This window comes from Amaranthus tricolor, chromosome 4, assembly GCF_026212465.1.
Source record: "Amaranthus tricolor cultivar Red isolate AtriRed21 chromosome 4, ASM2621246v1, whole genome shotgun sequence".
In the NCBI taxonomy this organism is placed as follows: domain Eukaryota; kingdom Viridiplantae; phylum Streptophyta; class Magnoliopsida; order Caryophyllales; family Amaranthaceae; genus Amaranthus; species Amaranthus tricolor.
The window spans coordinates 2,001,065-2,020,030 of NC_080050.1; the positions used below are offsets into that span (position 1 = coordinate 2,001,065).

General features: G+C 34.8%; 2 protein-coding genes across 3 annotated transcripts; both read left to right on the top strand.

Annotated features, from left to right (window-relative positions):
• Positions 1-1,203: 1,203 nt before the first annotated feature.
• LOC130809622 (uncharacterized) lies at positions 1,204-6,081 on the top strand. The gene is made up of 2 exons (XM_057675356.1): positions 1,204-2,201; positions 5,626-6,081. Exons 1-2 carry the CDS (start codon positions 1,479-1,481, stop codon positions 5,785-5,787), a joined length of 885 nt encoding a protein of 294 aa, XP_057531339.1. The 5' UTR covers positions 1,204-1,478; the 3' UTR covers positions 5,788-6,081.
• A 570-nt stretch (positions 6,082-6,651) lies between these two features.
• Positions 6,652-10,938, top strand: LOC130809623 (calcineurin B-like protein 4). Of its 2 annotated transcripts, XM_057675358.1 has the most exons (9): positions 6,652-6,903; positions 7,169-7,239; positions 7,687-7,769; positions 7,953-8,012; positions 8,098-8,206; positions 8,338-8,390; positions 8,941-9,021; positions 10,280-10,392; positions 10,501-10,938. In XM_057675358.1, the coding sequence occupies exons 2-9, from the start codon at positions 7,188-7,190 to the stop codon at positions 10,565-10,567; spliced, it is 618 nt and encodes a 205-aa protein (XP_057531341.1). In that variant the 5' UTR covers positions 6,652-6,903; positions 7,169-7,187; the 3' UTR covers positions 10,568-10,938. The 2 variants fall into 2 exon arrangements, with proteins under 2 accessions (XP_057531341.1, XP_057531340.1); XM_057675357.1 differs by having other exon boundaries at positions 6,652-7,239.
• The last annotated feature ends 8,028 nt before the right edge of the window (positions 10,939-18,966 follow it).

Here is an 18,966-nt window from a genome sequence, read left to right on the forward strand (position 1 = left end):
ATCTTCAACAACAACAATTGCAATCTACAGAAAGATTGTTATGGTTCTTGATCTAAAAATAGTGATTTTCAAAATAAATTGTACCATTTACATTGTAGATTTATATTATAGTTGTGTTCAAATTAACTAAGGTTGGGATATAACTAGGTTTCAGTTTACAATCGCTTCGGTATGTATTCTCATAATTAGATTGAATGTTAGGCCACTTTAGATGTTATTCAATTCATATAAACATTTGGTTAAATTGAATATCGGATAATGTTTGGATTAGGTATGAATCATAATTTTCTCGAATGAAGTCATATCATATACTACTTTGATTTGAGTCAAGTTGGATCAATTTTAATTGTCAAGAAGAAAACTATCACTGTGATATACGAGTTGCACATCATGGCAATACTCCATATTAATGTTCGTATGAGTCCAAACTTAATAGGTGTATGAGTCCAAACTTAATAGGTATATTTGAAAAATACAATTGTGAGTGTATCTGTAGCTGTATGAGTAATTTTCAGTGAAGAGCTGGTAATTTTAGTGGTTAGTTGTCTAAATTGTTACTTGAAGTACTGCATTTAATATGGTAATTAACGTAATATTTTACAAAATCACAAAGTATCTAGACACTTATTTTTAGTAAAAAGTAAAAAATTCTTCCAAAACATTAATATCAAATGTTGGTAAATGTATGATGAATACAAGCAATAACAATAATATATACTATACACCAAACAATAAATTACTTCAAATGAATATAATCTTGCTAATATATAATTTTAACCTTGACTAGGCATGACACTCATTGAGATTAATAGTTAGGTCTCCTGAAATATACGGGTCAATATGATTCATACCACTATAAAGAGATACAAAGCAAGCACACTAAATTTGCAAGATTATAGCGCAAGGATAAAGGTGCTTGAATAAACTCTTGCGTAAAAAATTAAAGAAATAATTAATTCCTAAAACTCCGTTATTTGATTGGTTGTCATAAATTAAACTGTATGAAGTTATTAACTACACAGAAAAATTTTTAACATGTGTCTTATAGTCACACAACATACAAGGCCAATTAAGGGGCTCAATTACTCAAAAAATCTTGAGAAATTAACCGAGAAATCCGAGAATCATAGAAAGTGATTGAAAACTTAAAAATATACGGTGAACACGCCTAAGAAACGTGCAACACTTCAATTCTAAACTAAAGTTTTGGAGAAGCATATTCTCAAAACCCCAATGTGCAAAATCCCATTCCATTGGCAGATAAAAACATAAACAATTGCCCCCATTTCTATTTCCATGGTCCAAATTCCATGCTAGTAAGTGCCAATTGGCTCTACTTTGCTCCTCATACATACTTGTATTTTCCTCCCTCTCAAAACCTCTCATTTTCATACTTCCTCACTTCTCAGGTTTCTTCTCGATGAACATAGAAACTCACTAAAACCCCACCAAAAAAGTTGAATTCTTTTGAAGTTTTGATGAATTTTTCTGTAATTAAACCTTCTTCATCATCTTCATTTAATCAAAAGCTGTTCTATCCTAACCACAACCCATATCAGAGAGCAATTTCCTTCATTTCTTTATCAGTTTTCAGGACAAAAAAGCCCAAAAACCATGTAATTTGTACATCATGTAAACTTCCCATCAATGATCCTTATAATAGTTTTGAAAGGTTCAATCTTTCAATACCCTTAAACCCCTTTTCCTTAGTGGGTCCAATTCTGCAAAGTTTAAGGAATTTCACCAGAAAAGCAGCAAACTTTAGATGTGTTTCTTATTTGAAAGACCCAGGAGTAGATGAAATTGTTCATTTGCATAACAAAAAGACTCAATTTTTGCATAATGGAGGACTTGGGATGGCATTGTTAACTGTTCAATCTACTGCTAGAGATCGATTTAGTCCATTTGTGGCAACTTTAGCAACAAATCCAACATTTGTTAGTGGGTTTTTGGCATGGTTTTTGGCTCAATCAATGAAAGTTATGTTGAATTTCTTCGTAGAAAGGAGATGGGATTTAAGGATTTTTTGTTCTTCTGGTGGTATGCCTTCATCTCACTCTGCTTTGTGCACTGCTTTGACAACTTCTGTTGCACTTTGTCATGGTGTTGCTGATGCTTTATTCCCAGTTTGTTTGGGTTTTAGCCTTATTGTTATGTATGATGCTATTGGGGTTAGGAGACATGCTGGTATGCAAGCTCAGGTATACTTTCTTCTTCTTTTTCATTTATGGCTCATTTTTTCTTGCTATTAAATTACGAGCTACTCTTGTGAGAGATTGTGTTTTAGTTTGACGAGCTTAAAACAAAGAGTTTATATGCTAATGATTGTATTAATGGGACTATTCAGCCCATGTATGGAAAGCATTTCACGGTGAGACCGTATAATGGAAATGAAAATGAAAATTCAATATCATCTAGCTAGGTTTATGATCCAATAATTCTTTTTCTATACATTAATCTATTCCCATCCATCACCATTTGGAACATTGTGTAAAAATGAGGAGATGCGGTAACGAAAGTTATGCTGTTGCCTAAGTATCGATCGAATAATAAGATATCCCTTGATACGGCCCAAAACTCAACGTCTCAACCCAAAACTCAATTATTTTGGCACGTGTGTTAAATATCGGTTTGTTTGTTTTAAAAGTTTTTACAACGCGGTCAATGCGATGCAATGCGGCCTTATTTTTACCCTGTGATTTGGAAAGTAGGTTCTAAGCTGTAATGAAAAGATATGACATGAATCATGACACATGTTGAGGGTGATAGTTTATCATGGGAATGATATGATACATTGCATGAAAATTAGAATCAAGAGTTATTTCCATTGTAACAATTTAATTCCAATTACAAAATGTCTGGTTATAGTACTCCCTTTATATACTAATTTTGTGTTCTTTCTCAAAAAGCTTATTGCTTAGTACTGTTCTAAGCTAAGCTTATCTCTAAATGTCAACTATTCGGTTTGTAAAGTCAAGTGGGGATGAACTGGGATTGAATTGTGTCTAAGGAATGCTCTCCGGTAATGGTAGTCATTGTGATAGTTTCGTGTTTCAGCCTATATTTCGAGCGCAGCAGGATAAAAAGACTTTACAATATGGTTTATAATTTGGTTTCAGCCTACTTAGTACTGTTCTAAGCTAAGCTTATCTCTAAATGATAGTGCAAAAATATGGTTTAGATCCTGGTAATGGTAGTCATTGTGATAGTTTCGTGTTTCAGCCTATATTTCGATCGCAGCAGGATAAAAAACCTTTACATAACTGTGATGCTGGTGCATATTTTGAGACCTCCTTTGACCTTGTCAATGTTGGGATCCTAATTGCATTTATTGTGTTCCTAGTTATAGTGTTGTTGTTTAGGATTATGACATTGGTGTGACTTAACTTGATTTGTTGTGAAACTGAGCTACTGGTCTTTTTGTGAGTCCATTTTGCCAATCTTTTTTTTGCAGTGTTTAAACTTGCTACTTTAAGAAATAAGAAAAATCGTTTTATTACCTGGTTAGGTGTATTTAGGTAGCCAAGGGTCAATCGAAATTAACCTCTATGTTACCACTGATTACGGTGAGGTTGCGTACATTCAATCCCTAAAACCAACCTAGATGGGAGCCAGTTAATGACATTGGGGTAACAAAATGTTGTAGGTGCATTTAGGTAGGTTATAATTGATAAAGATTTCCTTGAGATTAGAGATTTAGGGACCAGGTGTGGTGTTGATTTGGTGTTGGATTATGAACTGAAATAATCCTCTAAATAGAAAGAAATAATAAAGTAAAAATGCGGTAACGGTCACGATTATGGTAATCAAACGGTGATGCGTTTATCGGAACGCCTAAATATCGGGCGAAACCAAAAGATATTCCTTGATACGGCCCAAAACGCGTTTTTTTTACACCTTTATAAATTATAATGCGAGAAATATCGGTTCGTTGTTTTTAAAAACCTTTTCAACGCGGCGAACGCGATGCGATGCGGCCTTATTTTCACACTACTCAAACAATTGTACGTGGGACTCACCTTTGTTGGTATGGACTTCGGAATTTGCTAGGTACCTATCCGTTCTTGCATTATAGAGCAATATTTTTTCGAGCTGTGGCTTGGTGACTCAATGTGACTAATCTGGCTGCCTTCAGTATCAGTCTATGAGATAGTATGTGCTTGGATTTTTTATGCATGGTTGATTATGGATACATTGGATAAGGGTCGAACAATTTCCTGTGTTTAGAGGACTAAGACCACTTTTCTGAGTTTAGAATGGAATAGCATTGTAGTCCCTAATTGAAAACTTTCCATATTCTGATACACAAAATCGAGGCATAGATCTTCGTTAATGGAACAATTATTTTGTTCCCAAAGCTCTCTTTGTTGCTCCAGTATTTTATTAAGTAGTTTGCTGTCAACTTATTTTTGTTCTCATCATTTCATATTTTGGTGAATCTAGCATGTTAATGGTTCCGCCCATAGTGTAAAAATAAGGCCGCATCGCATCGGCCGCGTTGTAAAGGTTTTCAAAATAAACAAACCGATATTTCTCGCACTGTAATGGTGTATATAAATCACGTTTAGGGTCATATCAAGGGGTATCTTTATGTTTTCAACCGATATTTAAACGTTACGATAACTGTATCACTCACGTTACTGCATCACCATTTCGTTACCGTGATTGTGACCATTACCGCATTTTTACACTATGGTTCTGCCTCCAAATATCCCATTAGTTGGTTGCTGATCTGTAACGTTAAAATGTGCCAAGATTTCCATACATAGTACGATTACATTGTTGAGCACAGTGTAACACAATTTGCTAGCTAATTCGCTTTTTTAATTCGTGATTCGCTCAAGTTTGCCAAGAATAGCCCAAAACTGACCATACTTCCCTTTGCTCGTTGTTAAAAGCATGTTTATCCTCTGAATTTCATAATTTGTTGATTAGTACTAGGAATTGGCCGTGCCTATTGCTGATTGAGTACATTTTCTCGTCCCCCCCTCCCCCAATATACCGTATTGGTAGTTTTGGAGTTCTTATATGTACTTATATGTACTTATATGTACAAGTGAGGCTAACTCACATGTAAATAAAATATTTACATGCCTTAAAAGCCTCTATATACACTAATTGATTTATCAGCTAACAAATCGACCTTGTCCTTCTCAAGCATAGACCACGACCTGACTCCAAGGTCACAAAGCCGATAATCTATTGTATTACGCTTAGTTTGGAAGGAAAGGAAAGGAACGGAAAGGAAAGGGATGAATTTGGATTTACTTGAATTGCAATTTTAACCGCATTTTGACATGTTTCTTGCCTTCAAAATTGATGGCCTATTTATATATTTCAAAACTAATAAGGGTCTATATGTCAAATGGCCAGCTGAAAATATCAATTGATTTGCCCGTTGTTTAGCCAACTGTTATGAACATGCTTACTAAAATTTAGTTCTTGATCCTTGGCTTTTTATAAGAGAAAAAGTAGGTTAAAAAGTCAAAAACCAATGAAAAAGCATTTCATTGTAGCGTTCTGATTTTGGCCTAAAAGTCAGTTTTTTAGCCTTCTTAAAAATCATTTACCAAACATTTTTTATTGTCGTAACATTTCGGCTCTTTGTGGGCTTTGTTTGACTAGGTTCTGAATAAGATCATAGAGGATTTATTTCAAGGGCATCCCATCAGTGAAAGGAAGCTTAAGGAACTTCTTGGTCATACTCCATCACAGGTCTTTGCTGGAGCTCTTCTGGGAATTGTAGTGGCATGTTATTGTTGTCAAGGTTGTTTAATTCCCTTTTAAATAGTTTTTGCCGTTTCGGATCGAATTCTTCTTCCTCCATTCCAATTTTTGGGGTTGCTAGAAGAGCTTTGTTGTATAATTGTCATGAAAACTTACTACTTTCATAGTGATGTGCCATAAACAATCTTTTGTTATGAGCAAGATCTTAGGAAGCTTAGGTGCTTCCTTGAGCTTTTGTAAAAGTTTTATGGTTTTTGCTTGTAGTTATGTAAAAATATGTATGTTGCTATTAAGTTTGGATTCTCTTGTAATTTGAACAACAATTATGTTATAAATTTGGAGCCTTTTACGCTATTTTCTCACCATATTATATACCTCATTGCTTCACGGTAAACAACATTCAATTACTTCAATGCCATCAACTAGCTTTCACCTATAATTTCCGTCTTATTTTTTGTAATAATAAAGATGTTCTCGATTGATGTTTGATAGAAAACAGCCAAACATCATGTAAAGACTAAAGAACATTGTTTCATACTTTCATCTTATGATGAATGGAGAACAAGAATTCACATGGACGACCATTGATAATAATATATTGGCAGGTGATTTCAATCTTTTGTAATTATGCTTTGACATTGTTGTTGTTGAGGGAGTATTTTGAATTATTTTTTTCCTTTTTTTTGTTATATGAACTTTTCTTTTTTTCCGTTGTACTTTTTTCTATATTTTTAATTTTGATCCTATACTCTTTAGTTTTTAATACACATCTATACATTTAAATTATCTTTTCATACAATCCTTCTGCACATATCTATTTTTTCATAAATTACACTTTTTCTTGGTTATAGGCTTATAGCGCGCAGGTTTGTTTTAAATTTTTCTTTTTTAAAAAAAATTATAAAATGTTAATGGGCAGGGCCTGGTCCTTTGAAAGCCGGTGTTTCAGGATAGTGGCTGTTAAAGAGCAGTTTCCTGGGCTGGCATAACTAAAAAAAGTCAATTTTCACAGCTGCTAACAACTCTTTTTTACTTTGTGGGTTGGTCTTTTTCCATCATAATCATCTTCTTTTTGGGTGGTCACAGGCACCATTTCAGCCTTTCAGGCTCTTTCAATACCCTTCACATGATCATTAAATCTCCTTTCCTTACTCCTTTTTCTTTTCTTTAACCTTTGTATGATCATTTGCTCTTGTAGATTAAAACTTTAGTGGGCAGTTCTTACTTTTACTTCACATATTTCATCTGAATGTTGAATTCACATTCAACTTCATGTACATCAGAAACAACAAAAAAAAAAAAGCATTTCATTTCGCATTTGAAGGATTTTAAATAAGATCTCACCCGTTAATTTGTTTTGGTTCATGTAGCTAACGTTATTGCATTTGGATTAAGGCTCGGACATTATTATTGATTGTTCACTATTACAAATGGGTTGTAGGAACTCCAAAGCTGCAATAATGACATTACCTGCTTCTGAAAAGTTATCTGTTCTTGCTGCTGATACTGCTTGTGAGTCACTACACTGTCATATTCCGTTCTGTTTTCATTTTTGACTTTTTATTAATTCTTAATTTATAAGGTATAATATAGTTATGCAGATATTATTTGATTCGTTTTAATGCAAAAATTATTATTTTTAATTGTTTATAATTTTTATTTATACAAAATTAAAGATATTAATAATAAAAATAGTACATTGATAAATGTGTCCAGTCAAATGAGACGCTTAGGCTGAATAGAAGGCAGTATAAGTGTAGATGCAACCATGATGGTAATTATTCAACTTGGAATAAGGGTAGGTGTAACCTTAATTATATATTAGACTGTTGCGTCGTTTTTAAATACCATATTAAGTGACGGAACTTAAAAAAAAACTTAAGTTGATGGTTAAAACGTCAAAATATGTTAATTTACTTAATCAGGTGTGTGGTGGGTAATCCATTTTTCTTGTTGCAGTTTCTGAGGATGAAGTGAAGCTTCTTTTAGACTTATTCAATAAACTTAGCAATTCAGTTGTGAAAGATGGTTTTATTCACAAGGTTTGTTCCACATCAAATTGCAAAATATACACAAAATTCTTGCATGAGAGGATCTCACCATGAGACTGTCTCATGTATGGATTAAATAGTCGTCTCACCGGGAGACGGTCTTTTACAAGTGTAGCACAAGAATATAAGAATACTTTATGTTAATGTGAATTTCATTTGAATGTTGATTATCAGGAGGAACTTCAGCTTGCCTTATTCAAAAGTATTACAATGAAAAGCCTATTTCTTGACAGAGTATGTGAATTTCCATGTTGAATTTAATGATTTAATGAACGTGTATTGTGTATACTCGATTTCCTGATTTAGTCTATTCTTGTAGATGTTTGATCTCTTCGACATCAATCACAATGGCAACATTGAGTTTTCAGAATTTGTTCGATCATTGAGTGTCTTCCACCCAAAAACTCCAAAAACCGATAAGATAAAATGTAAGTAATTGTAAACTAATAGAATATATAACATAATCTAAGACTTCAACCATCAACTTAACTTTTTGGTTGAGTCGGTTTCCAAACTGCTGCTAGTTGCTTCTCAATACTAATGTAAACTTTTGTGACAGATGCATTTCGGTTGTATGATCTAAGGGGAACTGGCTATATTGAACGCGAAGAAGTAAGTGTTTAACATTTAAAAACCATTGTGTTTTTGATACGTACAAAATGGTTTGTCCTACATTAATGTATTAAATATATAATATTGCGCTCATTTTATAAGCTAATGGTTTGTCTCACATTGATGAATTACAAAGATTATATACACACTTTATAAATTATTGAAGTCATTCTTTTTTTTGTCATATGGTTTTGGTATCTCTTGGCTTATATATAGACATTGACAATTAATTCATCCAAATTTAACAATACGATATAAAATCCGTTTTCGGTTGGAAACAATAAGTTTTAAACCCGCAACCTTCAAGCTAGGGGACCGATAAAGTATAGTATGCTTAGTATCGAACTCATGTCTAAATATTTACGAGTTGAAGCCCGCATCAGTCGAAATCGCAAACCCATGACTACTTGTTTTTTTTAATCACCGTCTACCAGACAAATCGTAAATTTTATTAAGGGTTTTTCTCTACTGTAGTAATCCTTTTCTTCGTAGTATATATACATCAATAGTGCATCACAAAAATACTAATTCAAGACAATCCTTTATGCAGTTAAAGGAAATGGTATTAGCCCTTCTTCAAGAATCTGAACTTTACCTCTCAAATGATGTAGTTGAGGCCATTGTAGACAAGGTATGGATATAATAGTCTCTCTGATTTATGATATTAAATAATGAAGATGATAATAAAAATTAAATTTAATTTATTAGGTAGTAAAATTATTTGAAAAAGTTTATGATTATGATTGTCCAATTCTAATCACGTTTTCCCTTTTCAAAATCTATCTCCATCTATTGCCACTCTAGAAAATGGTTTTAGACTATGGTTAAAAGTTGTGATTTGTGAGAAAAAAATGTTAAAAAGATGAATTGTTTATTACCAAGGAGTAACATTGCACATTTTTTAAAAACAGCTAGTTTTTGGGAGACCGTCTTTTGAGAGACCATCTCTTTGAGAGATGTATCTCAAATCCAACCCATTAAAAAATTAATGCTCATTTACGTATTCTTAATGCTTACCTACATCATCCTTAATGCTTATTTACCATATCTTTAATGCCTACTTTTAATACCTTAAATGTCTTTTTACATCATTCTTAATGCCTACTTACAATATTTTAAAAATATATATAATGAGCCGACCCAATTAGAGGTGGTTTCTCAAAAAGACCGTCTCTTACAAGAATTTGTGTTTTTAAAATGAAAGTAACATAACACATTTAATCACAAATCAATAATAAAACTCAGTTTCATTGTTACTAGGGAGAATCTAGGGCAGACCCTACTTGGGGAATGTCATAGTTTATTTAATCAAAAAATTATAAATATATTGTAAAAAGTAATATAGAAAGCATAAATTCTTGTGGGAGATTATCTCTAATTGGGTCGGCCCACTATATATTTTTGAAAATATTATAACTAGGCACTAAGAATGGTGTAAGTAGACATTTAAAATATTGAAAGTAGGCATTAAAAATACGATAAGTAAGCATTATGGACGATGTAAGTAGGCATTAAGATTACGGTAAGTAGGTAGTAATTTTTAATTGGTTGGACTTGAGATAAGTCTCTTAAGAGACTAGCTGTATTGAAAAATAGTTGCCAACTTGGTTCAGTATACATATACTACATAAAATTTTAAACATTTTTGAATTTTTTCTACTTCTTACTTTATAGACTGCATACAAATTAAACAAAGAGTAGTTCACCAAGATTATATATTAATTAATCTCTTCATAACTCATTGATGTGGGATACATGTAGACTATGTAGTTATTTTCCATTGTTTGGTATCAATCAATAACCAAACGCCCGTAAAAATTCTTGGATTTACTTGATTCTTTGCATTTTAAAGGTATTAATTAGTTGTTTTGTGTGTTAACACTTGACAGACATTCAAGGAAACCGATTTAAAAGGAGATGGTAAAATCGACATGGAGGAATGGGAAGAATATGTGGGTAACAATCCCAAACTTTTAAAGAACATGACCCTTCCTTATCTAATGTAAGTAATTCTACGGTCCAAAATATTTCATCTTGTTAATTAGTTGCACTTGCAAATCATATAGTCCACTTTAACTCTTATATGAAAATAATTTTCATGTGATTTTAGGGACATAAATCTTGCTTTTCCGAGCTTTGAGGTGATCAAGGAAGCCGAATGCTTGCAAAGAAAATAAAAACACGGTTTTGATAGCCGTTGCAGTTGCAGTTATTGAACATTTTTTGTGGTTAATGCGGTTGGTTTTGCAATCGTCACGGCGGTTGCTCCAACGGCAATATGCTCAAAGAATTCTACCAAGTCTTTTTCGAATATATATACAAAAACCACTAATTGTGCTTTTTTGTGAATGGACTGAATCTTTGTCATAAAAGGCATGAGCAAGGCATGAGTAATGGCTTTAAGGCCGGAAAATATAGGTTCAGGCTTGTTTAGGTTATAGTCTGAGTTATTTAATTAAATGTTTTATTAATATTGAATTATGCAATATATAATTTAATTAATGACAATCGAGTTGGTTTTTAACATATATAAAGATGATTGTTCGATTAATCTTGCACTGCTATTTTGTATTCGCCTATTCTTAAGATTGTGAATGATAGTATTGTTGATAATAGTCCATTGGGACTGTGTGGGCCATCATTCTGGTAAATAACAAACTAATTTGTAAATTAAACGTATTCTAGTTAAATATTTGAAAATCATATAACAAGAAAAGGAATAACTCTAATAACTTATAAAATATACATACAATTATCAACATACAATTATTAATTTATTGATATGGGACAAATAATCATACAACAAGGTTTATTAGAATAGTGGGGAGTAATTAATATTTTTTTTTCTTATCCAAACATAAGATTAAGATGATTTAGTGGAACAAGGAACTACACTTGCCAACTTCTTGGAAGGATTTCTATAAATTGTCGGCTATCTAATTTTGACGGTGAAATCTTGGATTATTACCACAAGGCATGTATATTCACATGCTTTGAAGTTTGACATTTGTCTTGTTGTACCCAATTGGCCTGTATGGGTTTAACTTTGACTTGGGATTTTTTTGTCTCTTTCATTGCTGTTTCTCAAACAAGTTTATATTCTAGGTTTTCCTTATCAATAAAACCTCTAAATCTAACTTTAAATTATTAAATTAATTATTATAATTAAAATTATTATTTCAAAATGTATAATTTTTTCCTTTATAAATAAACTCCAATATTATAGTCTTATATTTTACTATGGTTTAGAGTGTCTCATAAGTTTATTGTTACATAATTATATTGTAACTAGTCCATCTCAAGACAAAAGAAACTCTTTGTGTGCGTAAAATATTAATCTAAAGGTTATTATGATAAAAAAAAACAGTCAAAGAAAAACAAATCCACCATAATTTGGGAGGATTTCGTGTTAATAAGTAGTTATCTGGAAACAAATTTCTGGCAGGGTTATTGGGGGATTCTGTGTACAAGTTTAGAAGGTTAGTGTATGAGGACGTATGTCCTTCATTAAAACATCAATTTTATGAAGCAAGATACGGTGTTAAAAGGAGAGATTAGAAACGTCATAAAAGACAAATAAAATATTCGATTGTAATTAAGGGATTGACACGTCTAAAGAGGAAAATGGCACATGCAAAGAATGTCTATAGGGATCGGAGAAGGAATGTTTGTTCCACAATCATCAGCTATAAATACAATCATCAGCTATAAATACTCACCGAAGCGCCATAAATGAGGTAACGGATTTTTCAGGAAAAAGAAGGAAAAGTATAAAAAAAAATTTAAAGTAATTGAATACAAATGATCTAAACTGAATATCAGAATTTCAAATTGATTTTCAGAGCAACAGAACTATTTGGTTTAATTAACATTTATTGTGATAAATTATTATAAAACACCTTACGTCTAAACAAGCCTACGTAGTTATCCCCGGGTTTCCACTGTGCACCTTGAAGGATCTGTTAGGCAATCCATATATTGATCTATATTAACTTGGGCGTCAGAGTAGGCCCCCGGAAAAGAATTTCGGGCCTTTCTAACCCCTTTGGTGTGTTTTGTAGAAATCATCAGCATCTTCAACCAAAGATCTTACCGCATAACTGGCAAGGAATTAAATAAAGACTTCCATCAGCAAAAATCATCTGATTAACAACTAATCAGGAGATTAAGATCTTAATTAATCGTTCTTTAAAATCAGACAAGAACAATTTTGCGCTAGAAGGAGGGCCCGCTTTTCTTTCTTTGTTAAAAGTTATCGTAAGAATTTTCTAGAAAGGTGAAGATGACAAGCAACTCAGAAAACCAAAGTCAAAATTCTAATCAGTCCAGAAGAAGTAGATCCCAAAGGAGGAGGTTCATGAATGTTGCTCAAAGAATCGTTGATGAAAAAAGATCTATGAGACGATCATTGAGCTCCAATAGAGAACAACCGAGCGTGTCAATGTCCCAGGCACAAAAGGATTCACCAATAAAGCAGCAAGGTGGGGATTTTCAACCTCAGTTTACTCTCACTGGGGATGCAGTAGCCCAGCTAGCAGCAGCAGTTGCAAATGCTGTCAGAATGGGAACGACATGAGATGCTAACCCTAATCAAAGGGAGTAGATCCAATGAACAGTATTTGGAAGAGGAGGATGAATCTTATTTACCTCCTCACATTCAGGGAGAATCATGCTAATTAGGTTCTGACAGGAGTAGAAATATTCACAGGGAAGACGAAGGTGAGTCTATGTTGGGCAGAAGATACGCCTGGTACAGGACCCCGTCGAACCCTGGAACATCGTCCCAATTAGGGACACATATCAAAAAGGGATGGACTAAAACTGTCTATCCACAAACTGATTCCCAGCTTGTAACGAGGGAGTCAGTGACGACGAAAAGATTGTCTGCCATGAGCAGGCTTGGAAAAGCTCCTTCATTATCACCTTTAAAAATTCGTGAAAGTGAAGGAGAATCATTACAGATTGTTGAGAGCATACAGCCAAATATTCATTCTTTGAAGGGGAAATCCTCTTATTTAGGTTTACGCCTCAAGATCCCAGAGAACCAGAAAATAAGGTTTTCTGGGAAGACACCATTCATTCCAAAAGTTGGTGCTTCACCTGCGAAAAGGGTAAAGTTTCTTGCTCATCTGACTTATAAGGGGAAGACGTGCCCAAATGTCCAGCTAACAGCCTTCAATAATGAGATGGACATGGATAGCCACACAAATGCTAGTTGGTGCAAAAATTTCATTCTAACCTTAACTGATACACCACAGAAATGGGCTCAGAGCCTCCCAGATGGCTTGATTTCCTCATTTGATGAACTTGCTGAAAAGTTCAAGAGTCATTTCTCATCAAGGACTGCCAGATCTAAGCAATCCATTGAAATGATGAGCATACGACAGGGAAAAGATGAATCTCTGAGGAATTACGTCTCCAGGTTCGACAAAGAAAGTTTGCATGTAACACCCCGGCCCCTCGGACCGCTGGTGACTACTCTTGGAGACTGTAGACTAGCCCCACAAACCAACGCAAGTCTTTCCAGCGCACTTTGGCCTCACTCGTGCGCACCCGGGAAAACTTCCCAGGAGGTCACCCATCCTAAGATTGCTCTCCACCAAGCACGCTTAACTGTGGAGTTCTTAGCAAATGGGCTCCCAAGAAAAGAAGATGCACCTTGTTGATATGAATAGTCTATCAATCCTTTTCCAAGCTAAATCTGGGGTATTACACTCACCCCTACTTAAGAATACAACGTCCTCGTTGGACCGTAACTTCAGGATCTTTTCCCCCACTAGGTGCACTGAACACTATCAGTCACGGTCGTAGGGTTGCTCTGATACCATTTGTAACACCCCGGCCCCTCGGACCGCTGATGACTACTCTTGGAGACTGTAGACTAGCCCCACAAACCAACACAAGTCTTTCCAGCGCACTTTGGCCTCACTCGTGCGCACCCAGGAAAACTTCCCAGGAGGTCACCCATCCTAAGATTGCTCTGCACCAAGCACGCTTAACTGTGGAGTTCTTAGCAAATGAGCTCCCAAGAAAAGAAGATGCACCTTGTTGATATGAATAGTCTATCAATCCTTTTTCAAGCTAAATCTGGGGTATTACATTGCAGGTGCTGAACCCTGAAGAAAACATCTTGACTTTCGCTTTTAGACAAGGCCTAAACTCTGATAGGCCTGAAAGTGAGGCTCTGAAGTTCAGCAACCAGTAGACTTATTTGAAGACAATGAAGGAAGTCAGAGAATATGCCCAGTCCCATGTAGATGTCGAAGATTTTAAATCTATAATAGGGACAATGGAGCATAAAGGGAAAACCCCTGAGAAGGGCAGCAGGAAGCCAGCTGAAAGACATGATAGGGGAAAGAAGTTGGTCAGGACTCAGGATTAGATGGATAATGGAAAAAAATTACAACATTAGAGTAAAGATCCTAATTTCTTACAAGTTTTTATTGAAAATTATCTGGCAAGAAAAGCATGCAAGAAGAAAAATTCAAGTGTGAATTACATGATTCAGATACTTCTTCAAAGTCAGACAAAGTTTTATTAAGTCAGATACATGTTCAAGGAATTAAAGGTTAGATCTATTTAGGAGAAGTAACAACATAAAGAAAGTAAAAAAATTTTAAGTGTAGTAAATAGTTACAAGATTATAAAGAATTTCAGTTATACAACAAGATTTCTTAAGGTTTCCATAAATACAAAAGATTATATATACATAAAGAAAAATCATGATTTGCTGGCTAGAGGACCTTTTGAGCCAGAAGGAGCAGAGCTACTAGTTCCCTGGCTAGATTTTTTAGCAACATGTTGGGCCCTTAGGGTTGGAATACAAGCTGCTACTGGAGTTTGAGGGTCAAGGAAAGGAGCTATCTTGGACCATTCTAGGTCTGGATAAGTAGTAAAAACTGCATTCATTGCGTGCCAGATGGAACCTTTCTCGGTCCTCGCCCTATCAGCAGCCAGTTGAGATTGAAATTAAGCCTGGAAGAACTCAGTTACTTTCTTTCTCTCCTGGGCCTTGATATGTTTTTTGTTAGTTTCAAGCTTGGCCACACTTGCTTCCAGTTCAGTTAACTACCTCCTCAGCCTATTCTTATCGTCTTCAGCAACATCCAGGCAGGTTCTTTGAGCATTAACCAGCTGCCTGGAATCTGAGAGCTGAGACCTTAGATGTAATATCTCCCCATCCTTTTTAGCAGATGCCTGTTCTATAGAAGCTAAAGTATCTTGAACCTTCGTCAAATCTTTTTGAAGTTGGCCAGATTCCTCAACACCTTCAGCAATTGTAGATTGAAGCTTCATGACATATTTAGATTGGGAGATATGATTAGTCTGCAGGTTGTTATATTTGTCTTTGAGCTCCATAAATTTGACGTTAAGATCACTCATTTTTGCATTAGCCTGTGTTATCTTTAGACTCAGATCCAAGTTTCTGGCTTCCTTAACAATAATCAGCTCAACCTGGGATTTAAATTGTTCATTCAAAGTTTGGCATCTGTTCTTCTAGTTGTTGGCTTCATTTTGCCGAGAAGATAACTCAGACACTAACTCCAAATTTCTGGCTCTAGTTCGCACCAGCTTAGCTTGAAGAGTGTTGATCTTAGTTTCCTAAGATTGAGTCTTCTGGCGAAGGTTCTGAAGATCAAATTGATATGTTTTCTTCACCAGAGTCCCCAACTCAGAAAATCTGGAATCAATCAACTATACATAGAAAACTGATGTTAAGCAAATAAAGCCAGAAGATAGAAAGATCAAGGTAGATGTTAATGGATGGTTACCTCATAAAAATCATGATGGAGACCTTCTAGGAACCTATCAACACTATTCATAAAGTCAAATGACCCAGATTGTTGAGAGGTGATCCCTTCATCTACTCTCTGCCTAATGGCAGGAGGCTCTTCTGGGTGAGGGACTTCACTAGCCCTCTTGCGAGGAATTAGGTGTCCTATGAAGATAAAATAATATTATAAGAAATGAAAAGAAAAAGAAAAGAAAAGAAAAAAAAGGATGTTTACCTTCAGCAGGACCCATTCCAATAATGTTTTCACCTCCCCTACCAGATTTGAGGGAGGTGAGGTTGATATCTTCAGTTCCAGATCCACTTTTCATGACTTGTTGAAGATCATAAGAGGGACTTTCAGCAACAGTTTCCTCAGCCTGAATGACTGGGAGACTAGTTTGTACATCTACCATCCTAGAATCAGTAACTGGGATATCCACAATAATAACTTCTGCCTGGGGGGCAGGTGTAGGAATAGGATCCACAGAAACCTCTTCTAGGACTGGCATCATCTCAGTCACCAAAACTAAAGATTTCGTAATTGCTTCAGTTACTTCATCACCCTCTGGCTGGGTGACTTCATAGATGATAAATACTTCTAGGGAAGCTGGTTGTTCCATAACTGGCCAGGGGACTTGGGTACCCTAACCCAGATGATTTTGTCCTCGTAATTTTTAAGGTCGTTTAATTCAGGGTAAATGACCATAGATCCATTAATAGAAGAGAAAGTGATAAAAGGTTTATTTTTCAAGTCATCCAATTTGAATAGACTCTTGAATAATCTGAGAGTCATGGACAATTTCATGTACTCACAGATCCAAATAAAATGACAAAATCTTCCTCGTTGCCTGAGGAAGAAGTTGATTAAGAGAAAGTTGGAAATGGCAAAGAATTTGAGAGAAGAATGGATGGAGAGGAAAACGAAGCCCGAAGGCAAAATGATAGATGCAAACTGGGATGAAGACGTCTTTTTCATTATCCTCAGAAATAATATATTCATGGGCCATCATGCCCTCTTGGCCAATCCTGCACCAATATCCCTTGTCCTTAGGGATATGGCAGTAGTCTTCCAGGAAAAATTGAGCCCTACCCTTTACCAGCAGTTTAAAGGTATTAGAATCCAGAGAGGTAGTTGTCAATCTTTTCATTGTGTCAGCTTGGGCATTAAAATCATATGGTATAAAAGCAATGCCCTCGAGACCCTCTACAGTAGGAGGAATAACAGGATCTATCCAGCGTAAATGTATCCAATCCTTGGGCTTCATAACCCAATCTTTGGGAGGTTGATGGGGTAAAGCATCTGGGTGTGCGTATAATGGGAACTCGACAACTGGCTCCTCGGTAAGTTCTTTCCCGAAATCATGTTTGATTTCGTTCAGGGTAGTTTTAGTAGAAACCATTATGAAAATAAGAAGAAAGAAAGTTTAAAGAGAATTAGGGTTTGAGAGGAATTAATCGCAGAGGAAAAATATTCAGAGAATGTTTGAGAGTAAATGAAGATTCAGAAAACGTAAGGGAGGTGAAAATGCATGTCTCAGAATATATATAGCTTGATAATCATCAAAAAAAAAATTGTTATTAAATAGTAAAAAGATCAATAAATCAAGGGACGTTAAAATTGGAAGTGAAAAGATCAACCGTTGAGATAAAACTGCCAAAATTTGAAATTAGTAGAAGTAGGGAATAGTGATTGGATGGACATTTAATGTTAGTACAGCCAAGTTGAGATAATGATGAAAGGGTACTGTGGCAAGTAAAGTGTGTCAACAAGTTTCACCAAAAAGGGAATACCCAGAAAAGCAGATAAAAAAGAATTTTAAACACTTTCCAGAAAAAGGGATTATACATGTTGCCAGAAGCATATGTTCCCAGAAAACATATGTTGCCAGAAACATGAGTTGCCAGAAGTTGAAAATTTTTGACATAATTTTATGAGTTTTATCCAAGTGTCCCATAAGGTTAATTCCAGTAAAAACCTATATATATAATGCTAAAAGTTAAAGAATAATTAGGGAAGATTTACTTGGGAATTATAAGAATTCTTAACGAGTAAAGTCATGTTGCTAAAAGTCAATTTTGAAGACAAACCCACAAATTCTTAAGGAAGAATTTATAGGTCGGGGGGGGGGGGGGGCAAATTGTCTGCGTAAAATATTAATTTAAAGGTTATTATGATAAAAAGACAGTCAAAGGAAAACAAACCCGCCATAATCTGGGAGGATTTTGTGTTAATAAGTAGTTATCTGGAAATAAATATCTGGCAGGGTTATTGGGGGATTCTGTATATAAGTTTAGAAGGATAGTGTATGAGAAGCTCACGTGCATGTGAGGACACATGTCCTTCATTAAAACATCAATTTTATGAAGTAAGATACGTGTTAAAAGGAGAGATTAGAAACGTCACAAAAGACAAATAAAATATTCGATTGTAATTAAGGGATTGACACGTCTAAAGAAGAGAATGACACATGCAAAGAATGTCTTCAGGGATCGGAGAAGGAATTTTTGTTCCACAATCATCAGCTATAAATACTCACCGAAGCGCCATAAATGAGGTAACGGATTTTTTGGGAAAAAGAAGGAAAAGTATAAAAAAAATTAAAAGTAATTGAATACAAACTATCTTAACTGAATATCAGAATTTCACATTGATTTTCAGAGCAACAGAACCATTTGGTTTAATTAAGATTTATTGTGATAAATTACTATAAGGACCTCACGTCTAAACAAGCCCTAAGCAGTTATCCACCGGGTTGCCACTGTGCACCTTGAAGGACCCGTTAGGCAATCCATATATTGATC